Below are 14,663 nucleotides of genomic sequence, written 5' to 3'. Positions count from 1 at the left end.
GATTGAACTTAGCCACATATCAAGTCAAGTAATCTTTATTTATATAGCGCTTTTTACAATGCAGATTGTGTCGAAGCAGCTATACATTGATAACTGGTATATAATTTTGGCTGCACAGCAGCTCTTAAAGAATGGTGTCAATGCAGGCAGATCAAAGCACTGTTGAATATCAAATGTCATGTCAAGTGTCCCCAACTAAGCAAGCCATAGGCGACAGCGGCAAGAAACTTGCCGCTCCAACACCCAAACTCCAACAGGTGACATCAGGTGGCAAATAGGTGTTAAAATGGAGGGAAAAAAAACCTTGGGAGAAACCAGGCTTAGTCGGGGGGCCAGTTCTCCTCTGGCGAACAGTGCTTTGTTACGATTCAGATTGCTATCATAAGTCAGATAGGATCGCAACATTCAAAGTATTTATTTCAGATCCAGTTGAGGTTTGTCTGGCTTGATGCCTTCAGTATGTGTCCCCGATCGTTTCTAAGGCTTTGTCCATGTCTACTGGCTAGCATCTCTGATGTGTGTGTTGAAATTCATGCAATTTAAAGCATGCTAAGAGCCTCAGAAACACCCAAAAAGAATATTAAAGTTTGATGTGTTGCCATGGCAAAAAAATTTAAAATCCTTAGGAAAACAATAGAAAAATCAATATGAAACCTGTTACCACAATAAAGGTTCTAAAAAGAAGTTCTAAATAACCAGTGGATAATTCTAGAGCCTGTATGTTTTTAGTATGTTTAACTTTGAACATTTTTGATAGTTAGAAGTTCATATTTGCTTTTCTTTATTGAACTCCAAAAGTTCTATCTCTTCTAAGAGTGTATGTAAACAAGTAATTGTTAACTATAGGCTATTACTTTATTGCAGTTATGTTATCTTTACATGTGGATAATAGGTAAGACACCACAAAAGGCCATTTTGCACAAATAAATAAACAAACAAACAAACAATTTTTTTAAAGAATATTCTCTATCTGCTCATCTACTGGAAATCAGTGTAGCATGTTGGTTTCACAGTGAAAGTGCAACCTTATTTTAATTTGTAAATATATATATGTTTTGGAAACTTGAAAAAACAAAACAACAAAAAAACAATGAAATTCATTTTTCATCGCTGTATGAATTACAACCAGAGAACATGGAGAATAGTCTGGCTCATGAATACGGTAAGTTAAACATATCATATCATCACACCAGTATAAGTTACATAAATATATTATGTCCACAGATACATTTGTACAGGTTTATTTCAGTTGTTATAGGCAGTGGCATATTCAATAAATTATAACAACTAATAAAAGACAATTTAAAGCGTAAGAATGTACAAAAGAAGAGCACAACAAAATTAAATCAAGTTGAAGTTTCCACGAAGTGAATGCATTCAGTCAGACTGCACAAAACATTATGACCTGTTGCAAAACAATAAACAATTGCATACATTTTCGCTAAAACCATATTTACCTTTTTATTTTTTATAGGATAATCCATTAAACCTGCTGAGAAAGAAGCATGAACTCCGTTCCACTCACACGCCCGCTGGAAACTCATGAATATTCACGTGAACCACTGAAACCTGAAATCTCGTAAATCTGAAAATATCTCGTACCACCGGATTTTTTAGACACAGATGGGAGGAGGCTACTTACAGCCCTGAAGGGCAACATGAGAAAAATTCGAGGTGGGGGAAAATATTTAAAGTGTATTAGATCCTTAGAAGATTTTTTCTCTCACACTTTCCTCTGAAGATTTATCATGAACTCTCCAGACTACGATGGCAGAACCGCGTTCCTGGGAGACTGGGGACCTTTCCAAAGGACGGTGTTCATTCTTTTGTGTTTGAGCACTACTCCCAATGCATTCACAGGGTTATCCATGGTGTTCATGGGCGATACACCCGCTCATCACTGCCTCATTCCTGCGGCTCTGAACATCACTGATGAATGGAGAAACGTGTCTATTCCTCTGGACGAGGATTCTCGACTCACTAAATGCTCAAGACACCGAGTGGACATCGTGAAGAACTATTCGGACAGAGGTTTGCTCCCGTGGGTGGATGTGAATGTCTCGTCCATTCCTCGAGAAGCCTGTGTGGACGGCTGGGAGTATGATAAAGAAACGTACATCTCCACGATTGTTACAGAGGTTCGTTTTCAGACAGAATCAGCATTATGTGTTTAGTATGCAAAGCAGGGCCGGATTGGGACTCATTTTTCAGCCCTGCAGTTTCATGCCTTTGACCGGCCCACTTTAATTCACTACTGACTATATTAAAATAGTGTAAATAAAACCTCAGTATATAAGTCTGCACTGTTCTCTACAACCTTGTAAATAATTGTATTTTTCAAAAATATCTTCAAATACCCATGATAGTGCAAATGATAGTACAAAAAATGCTAAAATTTGATATAGAGTTATTTTTATAGTTATAATAATGATTTTATAATGTGAACAATTGATTAATTCTCTAGCCATCTAGTGGCTGTAGTTAAAAATTCATGTTATTTTAATTTTAATTTAAGGCAGTAATCGTCCACTAAACCCAGGACCATTTTTCATGTCTATCACTATGAATGAAATTTAGAAATGTAGATCTTTATTAAAGTGGATTTAACATAAAACTTTTGCTATTTTATATAAATGTATATACTTAAATTATTACAAATTGAGGCAAATAAATAACACAAAATACCATAAATCCTACAAAATTGCACAACTTTACAGTAAAATATTAAAGTAGGCTATAAAAAGTTACATGTTACAAAATCACATTTTACTGTCTGGTTAAGCTAGTTGGACAGAAAAATAAATATTGTTGGCCAATGTGTAATAGCATAGCAAGCAACATAACATAAGTGATAGGCCATATTTTATTATTTGCCTACTATTATTACGATATGAGTACGCTGCATACATGCCTTTATCTTTTGCATGTTTTCCCCTCTTCCTTTTTATTTATGTTACTTAAATCGGCCTCCAGTGGCTTAGACCTTTTGCCTTACCATAATTTAACATTGATTTATAACTTGTCCTGCTGTCCCTACAGACGTCACCTCATCCCTTCTTCTCGTATACTTTTGAGTGAGTTGTCTTCTCCGAGCGCACTCCGAGTCCCTCCTGACTAGGTTAATTTACCCACCGAGTGAGATGATATCATTGACATTGACATAAAAACCCGATCGCGCATTCGTTTGTTTGATTGTTTGTTTGTTTTTTCTTGCGCGGGTGCCCCGTGCTGCCCTGGGCCATCCAGGCCTAAATCCATCACTGAATGGTTTTTAGGAAAAAGTTAGGCTACTCAGCTTAGTACATTTGGCCGCGTCCACAGTTTCTAGAGCATCCATATTTCAACCCAGTGCCATGACAACACCGGCCCTCGCGGCCGAATAAACAGACCGCCCCACCGGGAATTCTCCCGGTGCTCCCAATTAGCCAATCCGGGCCTGATGCAAAGCGGAAGGTCCGATTCGCCGTTATCTGGGCTATCCGAGCCCCCGGGGTTAGGTTGTTTCCCTGTGGGCCCCTTGAAATTGCGTTCCGGTTCGGCACCAGCTTTCACCCCGCTACTAGAGCAGATGTCACGCTTTTATTCCGGTGAATGTTTTCTAAAAGTCAATTCTGTATGCATGCTTTGAGGAATTGACTACAAAAACTGAATATGTGCACATTTTTGCCCTTGAAAAAGATCCAGTGCAGTGAAAATGTTACCACGGGGCATGTTGTCACAATAGGGACTTGCATTTTATTCGAACTAGTTTGAAAAGAATGCCTTTGTTTGAGATAACCTAAAAAATAGATTCCACGCCATGTATTCCATGTCTGTTAAAGGATATGTAATGGCTTTACAGCAATATTGAAACTGTAAGATAATTATGAAATTCATAAAATAGCACAAAAAATGTGAGAAAAAAAATCAAACCAATATTTAGCACTACAGAAATTACTGATAATGTGATTTGACATTTATAAGCAATACTCTTGATTATATCCTGTGTTCATACTTTTGTACATCTTTGATGATACTGGAAGTTTTGTTTGTAGGACAGAATTCCCAAAGATGTTTTTAATATAAAGTCAACATGAAACCGAAATTGCATGCAGCGTAACCTCCATATTGTGATGTGCAACTGCTTACTGAACAGGGAAACATTTTTAAATTAAAAATGGATGAAAAAGGAAAATCAGATCAAAATGCATCGTGTGCTGCATATAGTACGTCTGTTGAGAGACATGATTAATATCACAAAAACAGCAAGTTATGACATTGTGACATTGTGAGTCGCAGATAAGCAGAGCTGATGCTCATCAGGTGCACTACTTGTAAATAATGGCGCAAATACCAGTAAATTGACTAGCGCAAACATTAGTAAATCGTTTTGCGTGTTTCATTTAAATACTCTCCTCTCATAAATGATGCATCAGAAAGAGAAACTCCTACAAATGCATATGGAATAAGGTCAGCCACAAAAACAACCCTGTCCACGCCTTTTTAGCTCTAATTTTGCACTGCGTGTCTTTATTAAATCCCGACAGTAGTTTTTAATGCTAAAAGAGGGTTTGCACTGGTGCAAGCTGTTCATAAATCTGGCCCTTAGTTTCAAGATTACGATGTCAAAAATATTTGCATGGACGAATCGTTTACGTTGAAATCAGTAAGGGTCAGTAATGTTGACTCATGTTTCATGTTACCTTAATTCACTGATTTCATGACAGCTTTAAGACAGTTTTGTTAGACATTGACATACAAAGGCTATAGCTTTATTTTTGAGTTAAACTATGGGTTTCACAGGAAACATGCATTTGTGTAAATGGAATTTTATCTGAAAATCCATAAAGTTACGGTATTAGAGCTTCTCCATGTGACAACTAGCCCATGTCTCTATTTTTCCTCTATTCAGTCAGGAATAGAAGTGTCAAAATAATGTAAATCAAGTGGCTTCCATAGGTTAGACTGAAATGTAACTTAGTTTTTACAAATGGATATAATCACTACCAACCCTGCATTGTTTGTTCGATGGCAGTGGGATTTGGTGTGTTCAGATGACTGGAGAGCTCCACTGACCACCTCACTCTTCTTCTGTGGTGTTTTGACTGGTTCTGTCATCTCTGGACAGATGTCTGACAGGTCAGAAAGCATCAACTTTTTCCCCACAAGCTACAAGTGAATATTACAATTATTTAATGACAAGCACAACCTGATTGTCCTGATCCTCTGTCACCAGGCATAAACAAGACAAGACAAGACTGATATTCAGGATTGCAGTATGATTGAAAGAGTGATATTGGGTTACACTTTATTTTAAGGTGACGAAGTTACAGTGTACATACTCTAATAAGTACAGAGTAAAATTAATTAACTGGCTACTACTTATTAGGGTTAGGTTTAGTTACTTGTAATTATGCATAATTTACTATTATTACTATAGTAAGTACATGAAGTAACTTGTTACTATGTCACCTTAAAATAAAGTGTAACTGTGATACTGAACTGCTCTATCAAAACAACTCATTAGTGTTTCAAACAAAAATTGGCCATTTAGTTTTGTTTCCTCTGCCAATGAAAATAATTCCAAAAAAAGCTGAAGAAAGCTGCGCTGGGATCAGTGTACTGAGTTAGTTCAGGATCATTTTTTCCCAGTCTCAATGGCAAAAATTGTCCCATTTTACCTTAATTCACTGTATTAAATAAGTAATACTTTAAAACAACATGTAGCCTTCAAATTTTTATCAATGAAAAAAAAAAAACATTGTTTTAAAAAGGTCAAGTGAAAAGTTATTAAAATGAACAGAGACACATGGCATAGGAGTGGCTGGTCTATTAGTTTGCATTTACACTTCAAGACTTAAAGCTGCAGATTTTTCCTCTTTGTCACCATCTCTGTTTGAAACATGCGATTGCAGTCATATGCAGAACAGTTATCTGTACGTGCGTTGTGCCTCGGCACAGTTCGTCAGCGCGGATGAATCTAATGTTTGCTGTCAGTCACCGCACCGGTGGATACTGTACTTCAGAATCACAGATTCTACGTCTTGAAAGTATGACCAATATAAGAATTGTCACTGGAAAATATAATCTGAACAAGTAAGTAACATGTCTGCCACTTTTGTTCTGACCAACTGAGGAAAAAAGCATTAGGCCTGCAATAAATTGCGCTGCCAATGTTGATTAGATCTAACGATCGCTTAGCTCGGATCATGCCAAACCGTGCAAATTATTATTACTGTTATATTATTACTCAAATTGTTATTGTTAACAACATCAGCATTGCGTGACTGTGTATTTAGTGTGTATTAGTGTTACCTGTAGATTTCAATTTCTGTAGTCACTCCACAGTCCAAAGTCTTTTGCTTTTTGGCTACGGGTGAATCTCCAGTTGTCACTGATGATTGTCATTTGGATCTTTCTGGATTACAATCTGCCATCAAAATTATAAGTTTAATTATTTCAGCTGCTGTGAGAACAGGCTATAAATGTGCCGCTACCGGCAGCTTCCTCACATGATATAACTGACTAGCCTCTCAACGGGACTCCTTCCTTTCTGTTTATGGACGTGATGTAATGATGCACAGAGGAACTCCTGCATGCTCGAATTTCCCGCGGAAATCCGCCATGTCGCTCTTATTATAAAACATTATTACAAGCTTACTGTTGTGAATCGAGACAAGATAATTAGATAGTTTTGAACACTGGCTGGTTATGTACTTGCTCAAAAATTGATTTGGATCATTTTTAACCAAAAAAAGTTGCGGACTGCAGCTTTAATGTACAGATCATCAGATTTTTTTTTTGTCCCATCTGAAGCTATCATTATGCATTATGTTATTATTGCTAAAGTTATCATTTTGCATATTTTTCACAACTTATTCAAGCTGTGAATGGACTATATACAGAAAGTGAGAAAAAAACGCTCAGTCACTTCACTGCACTCTCGTGAAAACTGGAATGTTGCCTATTGGAAATAAACTTGTCTTGTTTCTTCTCCTTTTTTCAGGTTTGGCAGGAAAATAGTGCTGTTTGTTACCATGGGGATTCAGACAGTATTCACATTCATTCAAGTCTTCTCCCCATCTTGGTTGATTTTTTGCTTGTTGTTTTTCATTGTTGGAATGGGCCAGATTTCAAACTATGTTGCAGCATTTGTTTTAGGTAAAGGCTTTTGATTTGCTGTAATTTCATATTAGAATTGAATAATCGCAACTAAACTTGTACTGTTTTCAGTCATATAACGGCTTATTGAAAATGAGGACTGGCAGCACATTTGTAATACTAACAAATACAATTTGCATAACAAATGCATGTTTTTGTCTCAGAATATACTTTGAAGAAATTCTCAATAATTCAGACTGTAGACCCTGGATTAAACTACTATTTTTTTACGAAAAATGTCCTTCCCCTAGGAATGGAAATATTGAGCCCATCCATTCGTGACCTCTACTCCACTCTTGGTGTGTGTCTTTTCTTTTCAATTGGGTGTATGATGCTTCCACTGGCTGCCTACTTCCTGCGAGACTGGAGAATGCTGCTGATGGCCCTCACCATCCCTGGATTCTTCTACATACCCCTTTGGTGGTAGGTGTTTGCTATGGGATGCACAAGAACAGTCATAGTTTATATAGTCAACATTTGCTTGGCAAAGGTCATGTGAATAAGATGGGTTTTACCTACATATGCTTACAAACATTACAAAAAAAATGAAACCTAATCTCACACCCACCCCAGGTAATAAAAATATATTCTAAGAAAGTTTTGCTAATGTTGCCATTAAATGTTTAGTATAAGTTTGTTTGTACTTTAATCTTCCATCAAGAGTTTAGGACTCGCAGCTCTCCAGCCTCAGACTCGCCCATGTGGGTGATGCAGATTTGATCTAAAATGAGCAATATATTTTTAAAAGCATTGATTAATCTTTATTAATGTTAATAATAAGGCTGTCAATAGTTTAAAAATTGTAATCATGATTAAGAGCACCCTTTTTGTGCAATTAATTGTACACTTATCGTGAAATTTAGCATACATCATTTATCTTAACTCGTTCATTTTCTCATCATTTGCTATCCAGCAAAGTAAATCATCAGATTGAAGTTATTTCTTAAAAACTGTATTTCTGCAGTTGCCTTTAACTTGATTACAATCCGCATCCATCAGAACTTTACGCGTGATGCTGGTGTCACACCAGCTGGCTGGTTAGTCCAGAAGGATGAAGCTTGAAGATCAGTTCAATAATACTTTAATAGAAACTAAGAAACAAAAAGGGCTAATCCAATAAACAAATGAAGATATCCACCAGGTAGCAACGTTAACACAAGACAAAGAAAATAAGCTAAGGCTATAGGGTTGTGAACAGGAGTGGGCTCATTGGCTGGAGTAGACTCTGGAGCAGGCTTATGGGCTAGAGCGGACTCCGGGCTGAACTCTGGTGCCAAAGTAGCATGTATGTGTGCTCCCCAAACACAAATAATAGCCAGGGCCATTACATACAGCGCTGCAGTCTCTGTACTTAACTCTGGAGCAGACTCTGAAACAGGGCTATGGTCAGGGGCTGGAGCCATCACTGGACGATTGTAGGGAGATGGAGTCTACTCTGGTCTAAGCTTGGGGACAGGAGCCATTTCTGGGCTCCAAGACATCCCCTCATACTCCACCAGTACTCCCAGGGGTACAGGCGTGGTGGCCATTTGGCTAAGGGCTAAGGTGCCATTATTAGACTAGACTCTGGAATCGCGGCCATGATGGAATGAGACTCTGGAATAGCGGCCATGACAGAATGAGACTCTGGAATAGCGGCCCTGACGGAATGAGACTATGGAATCGCGGCCATGACAGAATGAGACTCTGAAATGGCAGCCCTGATGGAATGAGACTCTGGAATGGCGGCCTTGATGGAATGAGACTCTGGAATCGCAGCTATGACGGAATGAGACTCTGAAATGGCAGCCCTGATGGAATGAGACTCTGGTATAGCGGCCATGACGGGATGAGACTCTGGAATGGCAGCCCTGATGGAATGAGACTCTGGAATCGCGGCCCTGACGGAATGAGACTATGGAATCGCGGCCATGACAGAATGAGACTCTGAAATGGCAGCCCTGATGGAATGAGACTCTGGAATGGCGGCCTTGATGGAATGAGACTCTGGAATCGCAGCCATGACGGAATGAGACTCTGAAATGGCAGCCCTGATGGAATGAGACTCTGGTATAGCGGCCATGACGGGATGAGACTCTGGAATGGCAGCCCTGATGGAATGAGACTCTGGAATGGCGGCCATGACGGGATGAGACTCTGGAATGGCAGCCCTGATGGAATGAGACTCTGGAATGGCGGCCTTGATGGAATGAAACTCTGGAATCACGGCCATGATGGAATGAGACTCTGGAATGGCAGCCCTGACGGAATGAGACTCTGGAATGGCAGCCCTGACGGAATGAGACTCTGGAATCGCGGCTATGACAGAATGAGACTCTGAAATGGCAGCCCTGATGGAATGAGACTCTGGTATAGTGGCCCTGATGGAATGAGACTCTGGAATGGTGGCCCTGATGGAATGAGACTCTGGAATGGCGGCCCTGATGGAATGAGACTCTGGAATTGCGGCCATGACGGGATGAGACTCTGGAATGGTGGTCATGACGGAATGAGACTCTGGAATGGCGGCCTTGATGGAATGAGACTCTGGAATCGTGGCCATGACGGAGTGAGACTCTGGAATCGCGCCCCTGATGGAATGAGACTCTGGCTGTGTCAGAGTTCTGTCACTTCACTCTGTTTATTTGGTGATAAAGCTCTGACACTCCTATTGTCTTTTTATGGTGAGCATGCGGTTCCTAGTTGCTAGTTCTATGTGCCGTATGCTCTCCTGTCTATTGTCTTAACCCCGTCCTTCTTGTTATCCGATTATTTGTTCATTTGCCACACCTGTCCTTCCTTGTTACCTGCTTTGTTTGCTCCCTATTTATTCTTGTCTATTCAGTCCTGTGCCAGTTCATTTTCGTATGTACCCCTCGTGTCCTGCTCTGCCTGATCCAGTTACTGTGTCCAGTCCTGCCTTGTCCAGAGGACGGACTTGTTTCCCCCAGTTTTTATTTGTTTTTGTTTTATTTATTTATTTTGTCAAATAAAAGCCTGTTCCCTTTCGTGGGAACTATCGACACTACGTCGAATTACATGATGGGAACCCTCTGCATTTTGTGTTCGTGAAGCACCTCTGTATCCAACCAATGAGGAAACCCTCATGATGGGAACCCTCATCACCCGCCTCTGACGTCACGGACCAGGAAACTATAAAGCATACCCAGAACAAAGAACGCTAGCTTCTGTTGTCTTCAGCAAGTGCTCTCTGTATCTTGTGTGTCTTATTTGGTGTTGTTTGTCTTATCATATCATATATAAATAATCACGATCTCTTCGTCTGAGGACAAGAGTATCTCACACCAATCCATATATTTATATATAAAAAAGACACGTATTATGGCGAGAAACGGCAGTGAAGTGGGAGTGAGAATGCCCAGGCAGCTCTCGAGGGAGCCGTTTGTGTGCACTGTAAAAACTTACTCTCAGGACACTGTGCTCCAGTGTTCCCCGTGAATCGGGTCCCGCTTCTGCTGAGGCAGGGCGGAGGCTCCGTTCGTGGGGTTCACAAATGGATCTGACAGAGGGGTTAGAGACGGGCGCCGCCCTTTCTCTGCCTTCACCTGCCAGGTTCAGTGCCGTCTCCCAGGTGGAAGCACGCTCTGCGGTTTCTTCCCCCGGGTTGAGGCACCGATATTCACATGTCCAGCTCTGAGGAGGTGGATATTGTGATATCGATTTGAGGATCGCCACCTCACAGTCACACACATATCGTGTTTCAAAATCACATGTTTATAACAAATCAATCGTGAACAGCAGTTTGATTTTTCCCTTGTGCTACACTACAAAGCGAGTTGGGATACACACGATTTATGTGTCGTTTGCTGGGAGTGGAGCATGTCAGCTCACAACTGACAGTGACAGTGTAAAAATGTCCCGAAGAAAAGTATGCACTAGCGGGAGTTTTGTAGCTCCACTCCTGTTGGCTTTATTCTCGAGGGAATAAAAGTCTAATGCAAAGCTCGGATCTCGCGCTTGCCGAGGCAGCGCGTGGATTGGGTTTTCATTAAAGAATATATGGCTTGGATCTCGCGTTGCCGAGGCAGCGCGTAGATTAAGTCTGCAAGAATGAATATACGGCTCGGGTCTTGCGTTTGCCGAGGCTGCGCATGTATCACGTGTCCGTAATTGTGTGTGTATATGTATAGATATGTATATATATTTATATATTAAGGGATCTGAGCAGACGGGAGTTCCCTTTCTCTCTTTCCCTAAAATACCTTGCGAATTATTATGAGCTATAATTCTTTTTTGTATTCTAAATATATTCAGTCTGTTCAAAAATATATATTTATATAAGAACTGGCTGCATTTAATTTGAGGATTAAATGAAATATTGAATACATTAAATTCTAAGAAAGTGTCGCCACCCTTGGTCCCCCGCAGAAAGCTTGGGGACAGGGACAGGCGACACAGCCGAAGTCTTTGTGGGGTAACACAGATCTGCGGACTGTAATTATCACCAAGAAGGCTTCGAAGAGGTCCTGATGCCAGTGGCGCGGGACATTGGAGGGCAGCCCCCTCCAGAGAGGGTTGGGTATTAAAATACTTGGTACCCATCCCTCTTTGGCGCCCTCAGGGGGCCGTTCTGCTAACCCTGCCACCCAGTGTGCTTCAGGGCGCAGCGGTCTCCACCGATCCTCCGAGGAGGGCCGGTCATCACTTGATTTGGCTGTTCCTTGCCGGTTCGCTGCTTCAGGGCGCCGAGTCAAGTGCTCAAAAAACACCAGAGGCCAGTCTCGAGAGACTGGTTCCCTTTGTAAATAAGGCAGAATGGAAACTTCTCCCAAATATTTCAAAATGGGTGCTGCTCACAATAGAAAAGGGTTACAAATTCGGGTCTCGCCCGCCCCAGTTTAATGGGGTCCTTCCCACAGTGGTGGCCCCGAGCAGTCTCTGGTAATGGAACAGGAGGTTATGACGCTCTTGCAAAAAGGAGCTATAGAAGGGGTTCTCCTCCCAGCAAGCTGTCAGGGTTTTACAACCTATACTTCATTGTTCCAAAGAAGGATGGAGGGTTATCCCACAGATCAGGTCGGAGGACTGGTTTGTTGTGATAGACCCGAAAGATGCTTACTTTCATGTATCCATCCATCCTTCTCACAGGAAGTTCCTCAGGTTTGCTTTCGGGGACAAAGCTTACCAATACAGGGTTCTTCCTTTCGGCCTATCATTATCACCCCGCACGTTCACGAAGTGTGTGGATGCAGCACTGGCTCCATTGAGACTCCAGGGCATCCGCGTGCTGAACTATATCGACGATTGGTTGATATTAGCTCAGACAGAACAGTTGGCAGTTCAACATCGAGATGTTGTTCTGTCGCACATGAAAAAGCTTGGGCTGAGGCCCAATGCCAAAAAGAGTGTGCTGGTTCCGAGTCAGTTTGCAAAATATCTAGGAGTAATCTGGGATTCCACCACGATGCAGGCGCGGCTGTCTCCTGCTCGTGTGAATTCCATTCTCGGAGCCGTGAATGGGGTGAAGTTAGGCCAGTCACTCACTGTAACAGTTTCAGAGACTGTTGAGTCTGATGGCAGCTGCGTCCAACGTGATTACTATTGGCCTTCTGCACATGAGACCCTTACAGTGGTGGCTCAGGACCAAGGGGTTTTCCCTGAGGGGAAATCCTTTTTGCATGATCAAAGTCACGCGGCGATGCCTTCGTGCTCTGGTCATGTGGAAAAAGCCTTGGTTCCTGTCCCAGGGACCCGTGCTGGGAACTCCTCGTCGTCGCGTAATGCTTACGACAGATGCTTCCCTCACGGGCTGGGGGGGGCGATCATGAGTGGTCGCTCGGCTCAGGGTCTATGGGAGGACCATCAGCTCTCCTGGCACATAAATCAGCTGGAGATGATGGCGGTGTTTCTAGCAGTAAAATACTTCCTCCCAGACCTGAGGGCATTAAAATGCGGGAGCAGACACCCTGTCAAGGCAGGGGCCGAGGCCCGGGGAATGGAGTCTCCACACTGAGGTGTGGAGCTGACTTTGGAAAACTTTGGTCGAGCTGAAATCGACCTATTTGCTTCAGGGGAATCAACCCAGTGTCCACTGTGGTTCTCCCTATCTCATTCAGCACCATTGGGTCTGGATGCCATGGTACAGACGTGGCCGAGGTTTGGAGAAAGTACGCCAGGAAGGGGTCAGTCTAATATTGATAGCCCTGTACTGGCCAACCAAAATATGGTTCTCAGACCTAGTGTCACTTCTAGATGGCTCCCTGATGGAGCTTCCTCTCAGGCAGGTCCTCCTGTCTCAAGCGGGCGGCATGATAATTCATCCACGCCCAGAACTATGGAGACTGTGGGCCTGGCCTCTGAGGGGGCCAGGCTCATAGATGCTGCTCTCCCAACTGAGGTTGTGGAGATCATACTCCACTCCAGAGCTCCCTCCACGAGGAAGTGTATGCGGCCATTTCAGCCATACTCCTCTGGGGGATTCCTCGGTAGGTCGAGACCCCCTTTTTTATACGCTTCCTCCGTGGTACTCTGAGGCTGAGGCCTTCAGTACGTACAAGGACTCCGGCCTGGGACTTGGCCGTGGTATTAGAAGGGTTAGCCGAGGCTCCCTTCGAACCACTAGAGGAAGTTTCAGAGAAATTCCTCACCCTTAAAGACCATATTTCTACTGGCTATTTCATCTCTTAAAAGAATAGGAGATCTTCAAGCACTTTCAGCTGCTTCTTTGTGTTTGGAATTCGCACCTGGAATGGTCAAAGCGTTCCTGCACACTAGACCAGGCTATATGCCTAAGGTCCCCACCAACGTCCCAGGTTCCATCGTACTTCAGGCCTTCCATCTTCCTCCATTTACAACTTCGGATCAGGAGAAACTCAATCTGCTCTGCCCAGTGAGGGCTTTAGATGCATATGTCCACAGAGCTGCCCTGTGGTGCAAAACAGATCAATTGTTTGTGTGTTTTATGGGTCTCATTAGAAAGGAGGTCCAGCATCTAAGCAGAGAATGAGCAAGTGGGTGGTCGAGGCTATCTCACTTGCTTATGAGGCGGCCGGACAGCAATCTCCATTAGCTGTTCGTGTTCACTCGACTAGGGGTATGGTGGCCTCAAAGGCCTTAATGGCAGGAGTATCCATTAATAACATATGTGGTTCTGCTGGATGGTCATCCCAGCACACATTTATTGGTTTTACAACCTGTACGTAGGCTCCTCTCCGGGGTCCTCAGTTCTGTCTACAAGATAACAGACAGGTACTTGGTGATACAGCGTAGTTGGGATAGCGTTCCCATCACGTCATTCGACGTAGCGTCGATAGTTCCCACAAAAGGGAACGTCTCGGGTTACAGATGTAACCCCTGTTCCCTGAGTAAGGGAACGAGACGCTACGTCACGTTGCCGTACCCCCGGCATACCTGTGAGCGTCTTGCTTCAGACATATTCCAGAAGCTAGCGTTCTTTGTTCTGGGTATGCTTTATAGTTTCCTGGTCCGTGACGTCACCCGCCTCTGACGTCACGTTTCCTCATTGGTTGGATACAGAGGTGCTTCACGAACACAAAATGCAGAGGGTTCCCATCACGTCATTC

The 14,663-nt window shown here is 42.5% G+C and overlaps 1 protein-coding gene across 4 annotated transcripts in view; it reads left to right on the top strand.

Moving 5' to 3' along the window:
• The first annotated feature begins 325 nt into the window (after positions 1-325).
• The window catches only part of LOC125253079 (solute carrier family 22 member 5-like), a 28,830-nt gene continuing 14,492 nt past the window's right edge, over positions 326-14,663 (top strand). For 2 of the 4 annotated variants that reach the window (XR_007181356.1, XM_048166828.1), the window contains exons 1-4: positions 329-2,138; positions 5,015-5,118; positions 6,986-7,140; positions 7,392-7,563. Coding sequence is in view for 3 of the 4 variants with exons in the window: in XM_048166828.1 (XP_048022785.1) it covers positions 1,749-2,138; positions 5,015-5,118; positions 6,986-7,140; positions 7,392-7,563 (821 nt within the window). In the remaining variant the exon portion in view is untranslated. Of the gene's footprint in view, positions 2,139-5,014; positions 5,119-6,985; positions 7,141-7,391; positions 7,564-14,663 lie in introns of all 4 variants that reach the window. The other 2 variants (XM_048166827.1, XM_048166829.1) reach the window with 2 other exon arrangements.

The sequence above is a fragment of the Megalobrama amblycephala genome, linkage group LG18 (genome assembly GCF_018812025.1).
Source record: "Megalobrama amblycephala isolate DHTTF-2021 linkage group LG18, ASM1881202v1, whole genome shotgun sequence".
Taxonomy (NCBI): Eukaryota; Metazoa; Chordata; class Actinopteri; order Cypriniformes; family Xenocyprididae; genus Megalobrama; species Megalobrama amblycephala.
Note: the sequence above shows the minus strand (reverse complement) of the source record. Positions and strands in the feature narration are given on the sequence as shown.